Below are 19,060 nucleotides of genomic sequence, written 5' to 3'. Positions count from 1 at the left end.
AAAGGGATATGTATATCTGAAACCGGTAAAGACTAAATAATTAGGTTTCACAACTGTTAGCTCTACCTGACTCTTTCATTGAATAAAATTATTGTGTATTTGCTGACAATAATCATAAATGATTAAGATATTAAAATCCTCTAATATAGGGAATCAGTATTTTAAACTGTCACTTGCCCATCATATGTGTGTGTGTGTGTGTGTGTGTGTGTGTGTGTGTGTGTGTGTGTGTGTGTGTCTTCATAATTATACCGTGGTACCAAACACAGTTCAGGAGATATGATACCATAAACACTAAATTTTAAGTTTGTTACTTCTTTGCTACAAATCCTGTTTGCAATACATTTTGCAGACAGTATCCATAAATTCTGCTGATTGTACCTACGCAAACACATCAATAGACAACTTAATTCAAGAAATATGATGTCATAAACACAGAGATGTGTGAAAAAATGCCACATCACGCATTAAGTTTTAATACATTTATTCTTTGCTATTAAGACACTTATATATGGTCAACTTAAGGAAATCCCTTACATGTGCCAGCACTTTTGACAGCTCTCAACTGTGAAGTGCAAATAGTTGTATGTGAAAAGAACAGATATCCATAGAGCTAAGAAGAGACATTTCCATAGAAACATTTCCAAAACTGCATTGGCAGACATGCAAAGTAGCTGTGCCCAGTGTACAAAAACCGTCCAGGATATGACACTACAAACACAGTCCAGTTTTTTTTGTTTTTTTTAAATAGAAAATCTGCAGTTTGAATACCCAGTCAGTGTTGTGTTTGTCAGCAAGTTTTCCAAACAAACTGCATGTACGAGGCATGCTTTCTTGTGTGAATATGTGTGTGTGTGTGTGTGTGTGTGTGTGTGTGTTTTTTTTTTTTTTTTTTTTTTCTTTGCTGAAGGTGGCGTTACACAAAAGCTAAAATGTGTAAGTTTTTTGTTATGCTTGTTTGCAGCTTTTTATTTGGACTACATGGAGTCCTCATTGCACCTTCTAAATAACCAGACAATGAATTATGATATTTATTTTTGAAGTAGTTCATTTTTTAAAACAAAGCCTCAAGGAGATAAGTTGAAGGAAATAGTTTTAAAATAAACAGCGCACAATCTCATATTTTTTTATAACTGATAGGCACACATCCCAAAAATTCAATGTATTCCAGCTTTTGCAAAGGTCTATAAATTGAGCTTTAACCTGTGTGATGTGTTGAAATTCAATTATTTTATGTATCAAACCAGTTTTATGAAGCCTCTATTGGCAAGATAACCTGAGATCTTTATGTTCAACATGCCCAGGTTCTCTACGAGAATGAAATAGCTTCAAATATTTCTAATGTCTGCAAATAAACTGAAGTGAGAAAAGTCCTACGATAGCATTATGCACATCTACAGATGGCAGTAGTATTGCATATATAAGGTATTAAAGCACAGTGCACTGGTGGGGCTGTGATTTTTATTAAAGTGAGTCATGTGAAAAGGTTTGCATTGTGATTATGGCTGCACAACAGGAACACAGAATAGTAGTTGCAGCTAGATGCATGGGACATCCCATTACAGGAATCATTATGGAATTCAACATTCAGTGATCCACAATGTCAAGAGCATGCCGAGGATACCACATTCCAGGCATTACCTCTCACCACGGACAGTATTGTTGCCGACGTCCTTCAATTGATGACGAAGAGAGGCAGTATCTGCGTAGAGTTGTCAGTGCTAACAAACAAGCAACACTGAGTGAAATAGCTGCAGAAATCAAAGTGAGACATATGACGAACATATCCATTAGGACAGTGTCGTAAAATTTGGCGTTATGGGCTACTGAAGCAGACGTCCAATGTGAGTGCCTTTTGACATCACCTGCAGCACCTCTCCTGGGCTCATGACTATGTTGGTTGGTCCCTAGACGACTGGAGAACTGTGGTCCAGTCAGGAGTCCTGATTTCAGTTAGTAGGGATGAAGAGTGCCACGCAAAGCCACAGGCCCAGATTGTTGAAAAGGTACTGTGCACACTGGTGAGGCTCCATAATGGTGTGGGCTGTGTTGACATGGAATGGACTGGGTCCTCCAGTCTACTGGCTACTTGGAGACCATTTCCAGCTGTTCATGGACTTAATGTTCCCAAACAATGATGGAATTTTTATAGATGGCAACTTACGATGTCACCAGGCCACAATTGTTGGTTTGAAGAACATTCTGGACAATTCGAGAGAATGGTTTGGCCACCCAGGTCACCCGGAACAAATTCCATTGAACATTTATGGGTCATAATTGAGAGATCAGTTTGTGCACAAAATCCTGCAATGGAAACATTTTCACAATTACGGGCAGCTATAGAGGCAGCATGGCTCCATACTTTTGCCAGGGACTTCTAATGACTTGTTGGCTCCATGCCACATTGAGTTGCTGCACTACACCATGAAAAAGAAGGTCCAACATAATATTAGGAGGTATCCCATGAATTTTGTCACTTCAGTGCATGCTTTTTTATTTCCTCTAAATATTCTTTGAAATAGGATGCCACATCTTGGTAAATACTTTCAGCGATAGATAAATCTGATCAGAGCATAGCAATAGTTGGACAAATCTATTTCTTCATGTTTATTTTTATAAAATTGCAGTTTTGCTTCAAATGCAAACATTTTATTAGCTATTTGTCCAATTACCTTGTTTGGTTTTTGCAATCCCACATTAAGTCTGTTGAATTTTTGTGAAATATCGAACAAAAAAACTGTTAAGTGCCCACTATTCTAGATGCATGTTATAAAATGAGAACCACAGGTCACACAAATATTTGATTTGGGCCATTTGCGGCCCATGGTTCGACAACCAGTGTTTTAGATCATTACACAATGTAGTGGGTGCATATGTTAATGCAATGTAATCTTTCCTCTATCCACTCTCACCGAATGAATTTTAGAATTAGGAATCATGAAACTGTACTCTTTTTCTGTGAGTAACAAAATCCTCTCATACCAGCTGAAGTATAGGGCCAGTTTAGTAGGAATATAATCTCAATATGTCATCATAACTTCATCTGCAATTATTTTCAAGAGGCTTCAGAAATGTACACATCATCTCTGGACAAAACGTATCACTAATTGTAGTCTTATCTGCAAATCTCGCCCAAGCAAACACAATTTAAAATCTGTTCCACAAGACACAATAAATAGCAGATTTTTCACTTTGGGGCACTCCTGTCTTGCCACGTTAATATTTAGATAAAATTAATCATTCCGCCAATTCGTTATGTTACATAAAAGTTTATATTTGGAACACACCAACTTAAAATCCAATTCCAATTCATGTTTTATTTAAGTAGTATTATCACATGAATGTCACATGGAAGTCATAGTCATGGCCAGTTCCCTTGTGTGATGGCCTGCATGCACAAAAAATTGGATAACTTGACTCTTGGAACACAGTTTGTTGTTAGGAGAAATGAGGAAAATTAGAAAGCTGACACAACTTGCAGGATAAAGAAAGAAAAGTCGCTTTACACCCCAAATTTAGAGAGTCACTGTTTAGGAAAGGAACAACATATATGACTGAAGTAACAACTACTTAAACTGCAGATTACCAATAGGAGGGAAGACCATGAAAGTGAAAGCCAAATGTTAACAAATCTGGCATAAATTAATTAAAATTGGGCTACACACAAAGAGGTACATCAATCCCTCAACCCTTTCACTGTTACAGATGTGCTCTCTGCATTCCATGCTGAGTGTGGCTTTTTTGTGATTGTACTGCTCACTAAATGCTGCTACTTGTGCTGAGAGACAGCATTCTGACCACTCTCAAATACATATGATCCATTATTAAGAAAATTATTTGGTGAAAAAAATTCGATTTTCACGCATATTACAGCCCCTTATCTTTGCTCAATAAAAGACTGAATTTCTTTTTGTTATTCATCGTAGTTACTGTGATGCATCAAACTAAGTAAAACACTGCCCAAAACTTTAAAGAGTTTGCAGAAATAACGACACACTGCGTAAACTTTGCGCGTGGTTGATTTTGCCTTATACTTTGTCATGTATGAAATGTAGACAAGATCTTGCAATTTTATTTGAATTTGAGAGCAAAATGATATATCATTTCGTTCTCAAGTTATATCTGGCGGACGGCAGCAAGTCCCATGCCCATTTCTGCCCCTGTAGATAAGGAATCATGTGGTTCTAATGTTTTATAAATGGTTCAAGATATCAAAACAAAGTTTTTTTTGCAAATGATAGCCTGTAACGAGGAACATATTTTGTACAATAAATACTCTAAAACTTTTTATTCTCCGAGGCATGGAAGTAACTCATTCACAACAGTGAGAGGTTGGTGGAATGGGACACACGAACACGTCAATAGCACTTCAGGGAAACCCAGAGCTCTTATTTAAACATGTCCTCACAACCTGGGGAGAGGCAGAGCACAGCTGTTAAAGGTGGCCTACAAAAACCCTTTATGGCAAATGAATATAAACATTTTGGGAAATGGTATTATTTTTCTTTCACATTTATGCTTGTGTTTTAAAATTAATCTTTTGGCATGCCAAAGTTTCAAATGAAACTTTTGTTCTGTCAACAGAAGTAGCTATAATTTAATAAACAAAAGATGCCCGATACACAGCTCTGTTCAAGAAGTGTAATTCATATGCCCAATGTACTCAACAGCACAGCGCTGAAGTCACACTGAGAAATATTATGGTATACACTCCAAACTATTTCATTTGAGATGACTATGTGGTAAATTTGTGATGCAATTACGAGACACATGTAAGTATAGTTGAAGGGAGTACCTGGGAAAGTTACGTGTAAAACTATTAAAATGAAGAAGCTTGTACTTACTGTCTTACATTTTTAATAATATGGCAAATGTAACAATGTTGCAACGGGCATAAAGGTATTCTTTGGGTTCATCGTCAGTACTCTAACAACAATGTCATATTTAGTGAGAAAATTTGTTTATAAATAATATACATAATTATCACAAGACATTGCTTTCTCAAACGAGGTACTTTTAAACTATATAAGCCATATAATGTGGCCGTTAGATTACACAGTTTTTATAATGAGAACATAAACTGCAAATCTCTGTATGATGTCAGCTGATTTCAAAATCTTTCACTTTCACACACACCATGGAGTAATCTATAGATCAGAAGAGTATTAATGAAAGGGTACCTAGAGTCTCAACAGTACATTTAGGGTGGACAACCAAAACGAATGTAACTTTTGTGTCTTTCTTTCCGTGCTTTGCAACAGTTTTTAATCACATACTTACAGGTAGAGAGGTAGGTACTTTTACAACATGTTATTAGTGGCTTTTAAAATGAATCACGGATTTGCAAACTTTTCAGTTTCTGACACTGATGTAACATACATTTTGTGCTACAGAGGGAAAGTGAGTTTGCCCCTCAAACTGACTCGATCACTTAAAGCTTTCAATCTTTATGATCAATATGACTTACCTCCATACCCCAAACTTTTAATGTGATGACCAGTTCAAATATAACTGCAGCAACTAACTATTTACTCTTGACTGCATGTTTATAGCCAAAGGGAAGAATAAAACTTGGCACTTGCATCAGAAAAATGTCTGTGTGGTTGTAAACAAAGCTTGTTCTTCAAACAAATAGTATATTATATTGCTTGCACTGTTAGTGGTAGTGCATCTTGGACAATTTTATGTTTACTGATCCCTATTAGGCCTTCTATGACATGATCCCAAGAGAATTTTTCAAACAGCCCAGCAAAGGCAGCAAGAACAGCAGCATTTTCATTTTGAGTGTCACATGGCAAAAATATGAAATTATGTCAATTAAATATAAAGGACAAAAATGCACTGTGGCTGCAACAAAAATTACAGACATTTGTGTCAACAGAGTAATTCATATAACATCAACTTCTTCCTGCATGCTTTCGGACTCAGTGTTATGAAAAGGTAACTCAAAATGTGGAAGAAATAAACAGTGTGCTCAAGGTATGCTGCTGAATTATGGCAAAAAAGTACTTTACTATTACAGTCAGTTGTGAAGATGTCACTCAAAACTACAGAAATATAAACCATAATTAATAAATATTAATGGGTTATCTTGATCATGTTGACAATGTTAAAGATTACTAAAAACCACCTCAACTGAATTGTTACAAATTTATTGTGTAACGACCAGTTTTGTTTGTTGAACACCTTCAGGTTGCTGAGTTTTGCTAAAGTCATGACATAAATGGTCTGGTTGTACATAATGTTACAGACCAAATCCAAAAACACTGATCATAAACATTCTGCCAACCACTTGACTGAAGTACGGTGGGCAGACACGAGATGCTATGTAAAGGAAACTGGTCACTCAGGGCCGGCCAGTTTATTGTACACAGCATACCATGTCTGACTGCCGTATTTCCACTGGAAGGTCAGCAGAATGTTTATGTTCAGTGTTTTTTGATTTGGTCTTTAACATTACCTATGACAAGCAGACCATTTATGTCATGACTTTAGCACAACTTGTCAATCTGAAGTTGTTCAAGGAACAAAACCAGTTGTAATACAATACATTAATGAGTCAGTTCAACAAATGAAAATGGCTGATGTTAAGGTCACTAATGAAATTATACACTGCCTGGAGAAATGAACACAATAAATTGTATGCATATATGCCTTTAGCTTACAATCAGAAAATATCTTGAATGGTACACATTAATAACATCACTGAAGTAAGAGGGCACTACATTAAGGAAATTTATATTTCAACTAAATGAAATGTTGAGCAAAAATACCTGACAATATAATATGAATATCAATCACTAACAGAGTATTAAGAAATTGGGGGTGAATAGAACCTAAACTAAATGGATGCAAAGTGACATGCATTATTCTCCAACTGGCTGTAACTAATCTTATTTATAAACTGGTGTGGATACTTCAACTGCATACAAAATATCTAAAACAGGGTTTGTCAATTATGCACTTGAGCAGCAACTGCTACATCAAAAGGAACAAACTTTACAATACATTACGGGTGAGCAAAAACATTCTTATAAAATGTAAAATATGTTTAACAACAAAACAAAGTGAGGGAAGGACCTATGTTGCAATGCGAACGGAGACTAATTTAGTTACAATTTCTTCATTTTTTACATTTATTTCTAAACAATAGGACAATGGGTAATTGGGGGTAAGGGAGAAATCTTTTGATGTGCAGTGGAGTTTATCCAGGCGTGCAAAATCTTGACAAAGAAAAAATTAAAACAGAGACAGTGGCAGAAGGTAGCTGTTGGATGAATCATGCCTAGATAATTGGTAAAAGTACGCCATGCAGACAGCATGGGCCAAGGTTCAAGTTCTGATTGGTACAAAGCTTTAATCTATCATGAAGTTTAAAGAGATAAAACAATGGCAAAAGGTTAATTATAATGACTGGATAAAAATCTGAGCTATTGAATCATTATAAACTTTTACAGAACAATTTAACATATCAAGACGATGAATATTTATACACTGATGTGTCATTAATGTATACTACAGTTGTAACATGTCTGCTAATGCTGAATGAAGAACTTACCAGATTAAATTATGAATTTCTCATACATTATGCTTCTTAATGATCATTTAATGTCTGCTACTAAGGGACTGCAATGGAACCAAATTATTTTATTGTGATATATGTCTTTATGACACCAGTGATGGGACAGTCTACAAATATGTGATACGAGAAAGGACTGAAGAGGCTCAGCAAAATCTTGTAGAATTTCTTTTGTTATCGCTAGAGGAACATAATGGCCAAAATTTAAATAAATCTACAGTTCCTGGTACCATTTGCATATCATGGTAATATAATAAAATCGTTACTCTATACACACATTCTTCTCCAAGACATTTTACTAAAAGTTACTTTCCCTCCTTTCATAATAAACATACAAAAGAAAAGTGTGAAGCCTGAAACATAACAGCACAAAACAGTCATATTTTTACAGGAAAATTTCATTTCCTTTGTTTTTATTATGGCAGTAAAGATAACAGGGAAATAACAAGATAGAGCAGTTCACCAGTTCCTTGTATTCTTTTGTTGCCACTTCTTACCCAGCAGTCTTACACATTCACCATCTTCAAAATAAACACACAATTACAAGGACATCTGTAGCACATTATTCAACATTTTTAACTACTTCTCTGGTGACTGTGTTAAAATTTTAGTTTTTAAAATAATACAATAGTTTCATTTTTTGCCTCAATTCCAATTTTAACTTCATTAAATAGACAACAATGATACGGAATCCCAATAAAATGATGTTCACCATTAACCAGTAACAGTTGCATCACAGTCATAAATTGGCATCTTTGCTGAGTTGTGACCATAAAGCCAGATTCTTTTTGCAGCATCCCATAATATTTAAAAGACATTAAAAACTGTCTCCCAGGTACTCAGTGCAAAGGAATAAATGCTAAACTATGGTCCAACATGTGCAATTGAGTTCCTCATTCTTTTACTGAACAAAATAATTACAGAATTGAGTTTGAGATAGTATAAAAGCAATAGTGTTGTCAACTCCACTGCACGTCACAGCCACAACAATAATTAAATTAATTATCTTGGTGCAGGTTTTATTATCACTGCAATAATATCTGATGTATGTATGTACATATAGTTAAATTGAATTACACTTGCTTATTCTTATTCTGTGAAACAACATAAATATACAGTGGTAAACAGTGCAAAAACAGAAGTATCACATGCATAAATATACACAGTATCTATGACAGTAACTGACAAAACTCTAATTAATGGAATGGTTTCTCACACATAAAGTATTACCACTAATAAAAATAAATTACTTTATATCAGTGAACTAAATAGTGTTCAACAAATATACATCACAAGCAGACAACATGTTGTTATCTGTTTCTCTCAATATTGACCAAAACCTCTGCAGGTCAATACATAAGGTAGATTTAGAGTCTTCAAGCTTAATATTATTTGGCATCTACATAATATTTTCCCTTGAAATGTAATCTCTGCTTTGAAGAGGTAAAGGCTGCGGGTCTCCCGCAAATGATACAGAGTTTCACACAAAAAATTTGTTTAACTTCTACGGCAACGTACTTGTATGTTTATACATCTATATGTTTATAAAAAGACTTGCAGCTTATATTCATAGCATATTGATGTACAGGTAGGTCTACAATGAAGAAAAGGAAACAAAGCAAGTGATGAGATGCTCTCACTTGCCAGAAGCACCACCAAAATTTGGAGCAGCAGAATGTAATGGTGTGCTTGGAGGAACCAGATCCATAGTTTTACACACCCATCCAGCAATGTCAACATTCTCTGATTCAGCCTTACGAATCCATTCATGGTTCTGTGGAAAAAGACAAGGGTACACAATTACTTGGACTTCAAAAAAATTACATTGTTACACCAAGTGCAAATACAAAGATGCATATCACACATTGGAATGCTGTCCGGTGGCTCTGTGGGCATGCGATATGGTAACGAAACTAAACAAGTGGAACAGAGGCAAATAGGGAATCATCCTAGTGACAATATCAATATAGCCTGACTTGAGCGACTGTGACAAAGGGCAGATTGTTACAGCCCAGTGATTGGGAACAAGCATCTCGCAAAAGCAGCAAAGCTGGTCAGCTACTCCCATGATACTGCTGTGACAGCTATGGAAAGTACTTGAAAGACAGTGAAACCTCGAGTAGGCAACAAGTTGTTGAACACTGATGCCTCTAATATCTTGCCCACCCTGTAAAACAGGATAAGCAGTGATCCGTGGCAGATCTGCTGACAGTACAGAGCTGGTGGAGGCACAAGTGTTTCAGAGCACACAGTTCAGTGCACACTGTCCAACATGGGGCTCTGATGGAGATGACCCTACACGATCCCGCACTGATCCAATCACACCCTCAATTATATTGGCATAGGATCACAGAGATTGAATCATGTATCAACAGAAATGTGTCAACTGGTTGGACGAATCACATTTTTAGTTCAAACAACTCAATGCTCATAACACGCACTTTATCACAGACACTGGCGAATGGGGGGGGGGGGGTATCATGCAATTGAGGTAGTGATTATAATGTTTGTGCTCATCAATGAAACAGCATTCTCATTTCATAATGAGGTAGGATTTTTTCACAATAAATTTTACTAGACTTTTAGAGAAACCTAGAGAAGAGATGGATTTCAAATATGAACAGTTAATTTTTTCAGGCAACACAAATCAATATAAATATATCAATATATGTTTCCCTCTGTTATATATAAATATATCAATATAAATATTCTAACATGCAAATAAGATCATGAGGAAAACATGTAATTTTGCACAATTAACTGTCTCCAACGACAAACAAAGCCCCGAGCAGGAAGGAAATTACCATATACCAAAATGATACCTCAAAGGAAGAAATATGGCCACATAATCGGTTGTCTTACAGAATTATTTTCTGGATTAACATGACTAAGGTTCATATACAGTATTTACTCAACAAAAGTGAGCAAAAAAGGCCTTGATCCTCAAAGATCTTTGAATTACCTCATTTCTCAGTACTCTTCAAGGATATTTGTGGCTAACAATAAAAATATATAGTACACATTAAACAGATATTCACTTAACCATAATACACAAGAGAAAACAGAATTCCTTGAAGACTGCCTCACTGTATAGCGTTAATAATGGTGATATTTCTTCTAGTGAAAAGGTCTTCAAGAAGACGTCTGCAGACGTAAGACAAAGAATTATGGATATTTGCTCATTAAAATGAAAAGAAAAAATTTTGCTAACCATTTATACAAATTAACTGACCACCTATGTTGTAGATGTAAAAAACGTTATTAACAAGACAATTACATTAAGTGTAAAGAACTAATTCTTATTATTATTATTATTATTTGACAATTGTGAACCCACTGAGATAAATGTTTCACAGGCAGTGGTAAATATTAACTGAGCAACAAAAGATTTTTTTAGTTCATTTTGCTATGTCTGTTTACACTACATGTGAATAGCAGGTAAAGACATCCCCTAAGTAATACTGATATTGTCTATACAATTATTGGTTATTTTGTCACCATAGACATAATTCAGTAAAATGACTGGAAGTTTCTAGAAAGTCCTTTCTGCAGATGCGCATGCACAGACTCCAAAACTTCTTTACGTGTCACTCCTTAAAAGACTAGCTGAAAATATAGAAAGGTACACCAAAAACTTGTAAAGACTATGGCAAATATGTGTATGTGGCTGGCTGACCACTAGACAAAGAAGGATGAGCGAGCAACTCTGCAACACACTAAAACCTCCAACCTAATTTCCCAAACTATTTTCAGTGACAATATCGCCCTCTTCAGTGGGTTTTTCTTTATTCTAAAACATGCAAAATTGGTATCGTTGTAAAAATTACAAAAATATTATTTCATGTGTACTGTTTGGATCCAAATATTGTATTCAAGTCACAACACTGTCTCCATATCTGTTGACTTTATTTCCAGCATATTTTCTGTATTTTGTTGCAGTTTCTTTGGCTCACAGCATGTTATCTGCAATTGCATGAGTGGCAGTTGAAACAAATATGAAAAATTGATCTTATACTACTGGGAATCATGGTAATGGTGTAGATACAGTTTTGGTGTGCACTTGGTTGTTACCTAATCCGTCATGCACTCACATTAATTGGTTGGCTAGCAGTTGCTTTTAAACACAGAAAAACACAACTTTTACATCTTGATCGTAATTCAAAAATTACACCACCTCACAATTCATGTGTGCCGTGAGAATGTATCGCATATTGTGAGAAGATTTTGAAAACTGTAGCAGGAGTTCTGACGACTGTGTTTCTTATTTATACCTCTGTATGTGATGGCGGAGTGATTTTTGTGTGTGTGTGTGTGTGTATGTGTGTGTGTGTTTCTCTTAAAGCCATAAAGAGTGTGTTGTTGCAAAGTGTTGAATTTTCATTTCTTTCACTTTTCCCTTCTGCTATAGGCTTTTGTGTGTAATAATTTTCTTTTATTTTTAATTTTCAGTGCAAACAGTTGCTGTGTTTCAGAATGTGTAAATCAGCTTCAAAATTAGTGGAGCGGTGGGTTCCATTATCAGATGTTCCACAAAAGTGGAATGTGTGCTGTCACTCTTCAGAACTCTCGTCCGGTCTGTGTACCTAGTTCGAAAGTTTCTGCTTCTTTGTTCTATGTATTGGGCTGGACAGGAGCTACATGTGAGTTGGTATATTCCTGCACTGCTGAATTTGCCTGAGGTTTTTTGTCTGAACTTTGCCTTCCCCGAACTGTGTTGTTTGTTATAAATGTTATTGTGATCCCTTATTTTTTCAATATGTTTCCATTTCTAAGTGCAATTACATTATTGTACATTACTGCATACCATCTGTTCCCCCCCTCCGATGTGGTGTGGTCTGCTCTACTGTCTGTGTTTCTGCTTCTGTGTTTTCAGACACTTTGGCTGCACTATTGTGTAGGTGGCCACTATCATTATTTTCCAGTTTTATCTTGTTGTTGAGCTTTTTTATGATGCCTGTTTTGTATTCATTTTCATCTGACTTGAGAGATATCCTGTCTATCCTGTGGATGATGTGTGGAACTGAGCTGTCAGGTGGTTGAAAGAGCTATGGATAGCAGCACTTGTGGATATGGGTTTTCTGTAAAGGGAAAATTCACACTGGTTGTTGTTTCCTGTAATTGTAAGATCCAGGAAATTAGGTTTCTCATTTTCTTCAGTTTCCTTTATGAAGTGGGTTTAGGGGTGTACTGTGTTGATGTTACTGTGTAGCTCTTCCATTCTGTGTTTAATCTATGAGACAGATTATCTGCACCAGTATATTATTTTGTGCCCTTCTTGGTTCACAGTGTTGTTGAACATTATGTTCCCTGTTTGATTCAAGAAAATGTTGGCTCAAGTTCCACTGATGGTAGAGGCCGTGGGTAGACTCTCTTGTTGCAAATAGAAGTTGTTGAAAGTGAAATAATTTGTTCTGCAATTAGTCTAAGGATAGATGAGATTTTGTTTATTTGTACCTCTGGAAATTTCCTGTTTTTCAACTGCTGTTCTATGACGTTTATAGTTTCTTTTGTGGGTATACACACTGAGGTGACAAAAGTCGTGGGATATCTCCTAATACCATGTCAGACCTCCTATTGCCCAGAGTAGAGTGGCATGGACTCAACAAGTCACTGGAAGTCCCCTGCAGAACTACTGAGCTATGCTGCCTTCCATAATTGCAAAAGTGTTGGCAGTGTACGATTTTATGTAAGAAATGACGTTTCGATTATACGCCATAAAAGTTCAATGGGATTCATGTTGGGCAATCTGGATGACAAAATCATTTGCTTGAATTATCCAGAATCTTCTTCAAACCAATTGTGTACAACTGTTGCCCAGTGACATGGTGCAGTGTCATCAGTAAAAAAATTCCACTGTTGTTCAGGAACATGAAGTCAATGAACGGCTGCAACTGTCCTCCCAAGTAGCCGAACATAACCCTTTCCAGTCAATATTCGGTTTAGTTTGACCAGAAGATCAAGTCCATTCCATGTAAACACAGCCCACACCATTAGTGGCCACCACCACCTTGCACAATGCATTGTTGGCAGCTTGGATCCATGGCTTTGTGGGGTCTAAGCCACACGCGAACCCTACCGTCGGCTCTTACCAGCTGAAATCATGATTCATCTGACCAGGCTACGGTTTTCCAGTCATCTATGGTCCAACCAATACAGTCACAAGCCCAGGAGAGGCACTGCAGGCAACATCATACTGTTCTCAAAGGCACTTGTGTCAGCCGTTTGTTACCATAGCTCATTAACGACAGATTCGTTCATCGCATGTCATACACTGATTTCTGAGGTTATTTCATGCTGTGTTGCTTGTATGTTAGCATTGACAACTCTACACAAACACCACTGCTCTCGGTCATTAGGTGAAGGCCGTTGGCCATTGCATTGTCCGTGGTGAGAGGAAATGCCTGAAATTTGGTATTCTTGGCGCACTCTTGACAGTGTGGATCTCCGAATACTGAATTCCTTAGCTATTTCTGAAATGCAATGTCTCACGCATCTAGCTCCAACTACCATTCCATGTTCAAAGTCTGTTAATTCCTACTGTGTGGTCATAATCACACCAGAAACCATCTCATACCAATCACCTGAGAACAAATGACAGCTTCACCAATACACTGCCCTTTTGCACCTTGTGTATGTGACAATATTGCAATCTGTATATATACATATAGCTATACTGTGACTAAGTCACCTCAGAGTATACAGATGTAATGTCACGAGATAGCAGTTTTGTTGTTGAGGGATCCCAATATTCTTAATTTTCTCTATTATGCCTCCCATGTTTTAGAGGCTTCTGTCATTTATGTACGTGTATATTTTCTGTAGTAATGTGTACATGTGTCTCCCTAGTAAGTAAGATGGGGTTTTTCTGAGGTTTTTGGATCTCTAGAATGCTTGTTAAGAGTGGAGCTTTAGGATTCTTTTCATGTCTTTCTTTTTGTTTGATTTGATTGAAGGTAGTGTGTGTGTGTGTGTGTGTGTGTGTGTGTGTGTGTGTGTGATGCTTGTTGTCTTTATATTCCTTTGGTATCTCTGTGTTGGTCACTGGTTTATTTTATTTTGACACTTTACCTGTTTTCTCATGTATTCTGCCTCTGTTATTAAGACCAGAGAGTTTCCTTTGTCCACCTTGGTTATGAATGCATTATGTTGTTATAGTTTATGATTTTCTCATCAGATTTTTGTATTTGTATTTATGGATGGTTTGTTCTTTCTGATTATCTGCTTCATTTCATCTGCCAGTAGATCTCTTGTTAGACATGAGCTGAAATCTGATGTGTTAGTTCTTAAAGTAAATAAGATATTATAAAACTATTCACAGAATACGATATTTGGAAACAAACAGTACACATGTAATTAAGTTTTGTGTTTATAACGATGTTAATTTTCCACATTTCAGAATAACGAAAACTCAATGATGATGGCTATATTGTCACTGAGACCAGTTTGGGAAAGAAAAGAAATAAAACAAAGTGTTTTGCATCAAGGCGGACCCACAGTCCCATATACTTATTCAACATACCATTAGCTAAAACAGAGGGCAGGCCTCACTTACACGAGCTGCTACGCCCTGGTCTGAAAAATGCACTGTAAAACATGGTGTATGGCAAGCTGCACATCACAGGCATCACAGACTGGGGGATCTTCTTTCCAGAGTGCATAGCCATGCATTAAGAGACAGTGTCCTATTAGGAGGCAGGTCAGGTTGGCCTCATCCTGTAGGAGTGATTGGTGTAAGCATGCCAAAGCCAGATATTTGGCTTCACCGACCACAGCTTATTGCCCCTCAGGCCTTGCCACTCTTCCTCCCACAGATACATTGTTCTTTGACTTAACAGTGAGATGGCAGCTTTCAGGGGCATGGAGATCCGAAATGTGAAATAATTTGGGTGAAGGTCACGGTTAAAGCAGACTCAGACATGGTAATTGGATGTCTCTATAGGCCCCCTGGGTCAGCAGCTGTTGTGGCTGAGCACCTGAAGGATAATTTAGAAAATATTTCGAGTAGATTTCCCCACCATGTTATAGCTCTGGGTGGAGATTTTAATTTGCCGGATATAGACTGGGAGACTCAAATGTTCATAACTGGTGTAACAATGGAAAATTGTACTGAAATGCAGGAGGATCTGCAGCGAATTGACGCATGGTGCAGGGATTGGCAATTGAATCTCAATGTAGACAAGTGTAATGTGCTGCGAATACATAGAAAGATAGATCCCTTATCATTTAGCTACAAAATAGCAGGTCAGCAACTGGAAGCAGTTAATTCCATAAATTATCTGGGAGTACGCATTAGGAGTGATTTAAAATGGAATGATCATATAAAGTTGATTGTCGGTAAAGCAGATGCCAGACTGAGATTCATTGGAAGAATCCTAAGGAAATGCAATCCGAAAACAAAGGAAGTAGGTTACAGTATGCTTGTTCGCCCACTGCTTGAATACTGCTCAGCAGTGTGGGATCCGTACCAGATAGGGTTGATAGAGAAGATCCAACGGAGAGCAGCGCGCTTCGTTACAGGATCATTTAGTAATCGCGAAAGCGTTATGGAGATGATAGATAAACTCCAGTGGAAGACTCTGCAGGAGAGATGCTCAGTAGCTCAGTACGGGCTTTTGTTAAAGTTTCGAGAACATACCTTCACTGAAGAGTCAAGCAGTATATTGCTCCCTCCTACGTATATCTCGCGAAGAGACCATGAGGATAAAATCAGAGAGATTAGAGCCCACACAGAAGCATACCGACAATCCTTATTTCCACGAACAATACGAGACTGGAATAGAAGGGAGAACCGATAGAGGTACTCAGGGTACCCTCCGCCACACACCGTCAGGTGGCTTGCGGAGTATGGATGTGGATGTAGATGTAAATGTACTTTAAGCTCTGCTATACATGCTAGCTCATTTCCCCACAATCCCACACGCCCTGGTACTCGGCACAATGATTACTGTTCCTCCTGCAGTTTGAGAAGAAGTAGTTTACACTCTATTAATTTCATAATTTTCTCTACTGGATACATTTGTTGCAATGCTTGTACAGCACTAAGGAAACTGGATCAGGTAAACAACTTTTTCTTCAAACATATCTCATTTGCTCCATTGCCTTCAGGACTGTGTGCAGTTCAGAGCACTGCAGATTGTTAACTGACCAGGGAGTCAACATCATAAGACACAGTCAGGGAAGATAACAGAGCATCCAAGTTATACCTTGTTTTGAGCCAGTTGTATACAAATCAGTAAAATTACTGTGCTTACCTAAAGTGTTATATAACCAGACTTCAAAATTACATTTGAGTGCACTGTTTCTTTAACACGGTCAGTTCTAAAATAATTCTGGGCCTCTTAAGCCAAGAGGGATTTTCACTCCAAACTTCTTTCCATGTATCCTAAAAGGTCCTGCTACTCGCCAATGGATGTTACAGACTCATTCAAAAGGAAAGCAAGCAATGGAATGGTATGCAGCTGAGAGGGGAGACAAATACATCTAGTACACCTGCTACTAAATGAGGAGTCACCACCTGTAGTGAAGTAGCAACTCACCCACCTCAATACATAGCCTGTGAATGGGGCGGTCCTAAATGCACCCTTAACCAGCCCCATTCCCTCTGGTGGATGACATCCAATATTTTTAATTCTAAGTACCTGACCATAACACCACACATCCAAGATCAAGGCAGGAACCTACAAAGAGTTGATGAAACTGAAGCAAATAAGTTCTGTCTGCTCTCCAAGCCCTGTGATTAACACATTTTAAAATATTCCCTTCTTGCCTTCTGATTTTTCAGGTGTGGCAGCCAAGCAAATTTTTCATCAAAAGTGAGGTTCAAAACACTCAACATTTTTTTTTTTTTTTTTAAGTTTAAAATAGTGTCCCTCACTCTCGGTTAAGGCAAACTGAAAATAGAATGCAAATGGTGAAAAAGAACAAATAAATACTTCTCAGTTAAAAAAGAAAAATCACTTTCATCTGCCCATTTCTCCAACCTCCTGATTGGCACATGTTACTTGCAATGCTGGAAGATGAGCTTCCAACAGAGAAGTCTCTCACGAACAGGGAACAATGGATAGGATCCCTCACCTTGCATGTAGTACTGTTAATAGTAATTCCAAACACTGTCATTCTTATGACACAACAGTGAGGGCCACTGTTCTTTTGTTCAAAATGATCAGACAAGATATTGCAGACTCTATATTTAAAATAATGAGGAGAAAGAAAGGAACACAGGAAACCTGGCAGTTACTATAGCAAAATGTTATACCAACGTCTGGGCTATGTTCCTTAGGTTCATATGGAGGCTTCAATTTCTCATTACATCAGGAATGGGGCTCTTCTCACCTATCACAGAAATTTCAATGAACTTCCATACACCTGCACAGTTGGTGCAATGGTTTACAGTATTCAGGGACTATTCCCAACACATTTGTTTACTCTGCTTTTGTAATTTGGCAGGATTTGGCCCTAACTTCGCAAAAGACTGTGGGGTTCTCTGCTGTTGGTTGATATTTGACCCTAAGCAGGGCAAGCCACATCTTTCCGATAGCTGAGACACACTCGCCAGTCCACCAGAAGACAGGCTGTCTTCGAGGTTGGCCTGAAGACTGTGGAATTGTTGCTTCAGTGGCATTGTGAATTGCCTTTGTGATTCGACCCATCCAGTCCTGGACACTGTAACAGCACTCAAAACAGCAACCTGTTCAGCTTACTGAGCACCTATTGTGATGGTATACTTCTGGGCACTGCCCTGTTAGTCAAGTGAATCCAGATCAGGAAATGATCACTAGAATGCAAGTCGCCAACAACTTTCCAATGTGAAGTGTTTGTGAGGTCTTGATATCATATCAAAAGACTGATGGCAGTGAACGGACCTATGACAGTAGTGAAATGTGAACTCAGCCCAATGTTCGTAAGGCAAAGATCCTCTGTCAACGAGAGTTCTTCAACAGCTCTATCCTGGAGACCCATAGCACACTGTGTGGATTCATATCCACACATAAGACGAATGGGCAAGGGAGCTGTGTGATGAGGTTTTGATGACATAATCCTGATCGACTGCTGACAGGGCATATACAGGGGACAAATAGCGAAATGTTGGTATACTGTGACAGCAATTACTTGCATCTTGGTGGTAAGGGGGAAAACAGAAGGGTGGTACGTATCATATAAAACAGGGACATCCACGAATTCTGTACATGTGCAGTGCTTTCTTATGTGTACTGAGCACTGTCGCCTTGCTGCACACTTACACTTCCCCCACTACCAACTCGCACAAGGAACACTGAACAAACTGCACACAACTTGGTTTTGTATTTCTTTGTACCAAAAACAAAACAAATTTTCAATATTATTTAATTATTTTTGGTGGACCGAAGACACCATAAACTTTTCATCTGCTACATACTGTCAGCATATGTACAGAAGCACTAAATTTCAGATATTTTCGTCATTCAGTTTTCCATGTAATCATGACCATAATCGAAAAAAGCC

General features: G+C 37.6%; 1 protein-coding gene across 1 annotated transcript in view; it reads right to left on the bottom strand.

The window, feature by feature from the left end:
• Positions 1 to 7,959: 7,959 nt before the first annotated feature.
• Positions 7,960 to 19,060, bottom strand: part of LOC126198553 (dual specificity mitogen-activated protein kinase kinase dSOR1) — a 75,308-nt gene continuing 64,207 nt past the window's right edge. The window contains exon 8 of the mRNA XM_049934976.1: positions 7,960 to 9,353. Within this exon, the coding sequence (XP_049790933.1) occupies positions 9,216 to 9,353 (138 nt within the window). The 3' untranslated portion in view covers positions 7,960 to 9,215. The remainder of the gene's footprint in view (positions 9,354 to 19,060) is intronic.

This window comes from Schistocerca nitens, chromosome 8 (assembly GCF_023898315.1).
Source record: "Schistocerca nitens isolate TAMUIC-IGC-003100 chromosome 8, iqSchNite1.1, whole genome shotgun sequence".
NCBI classification, from domain to species: Eukaryota; Metazoa; Arthropoda; class Insecta; order Orthoptera; family Acrididae; genus Schistocerca; species Schistocerca nitens.
The sequence above is the reverse complement of the archived record's forward strand: the minus strand, read 5'-3'. Positions and strand labels throughout refer to the sequence as shown.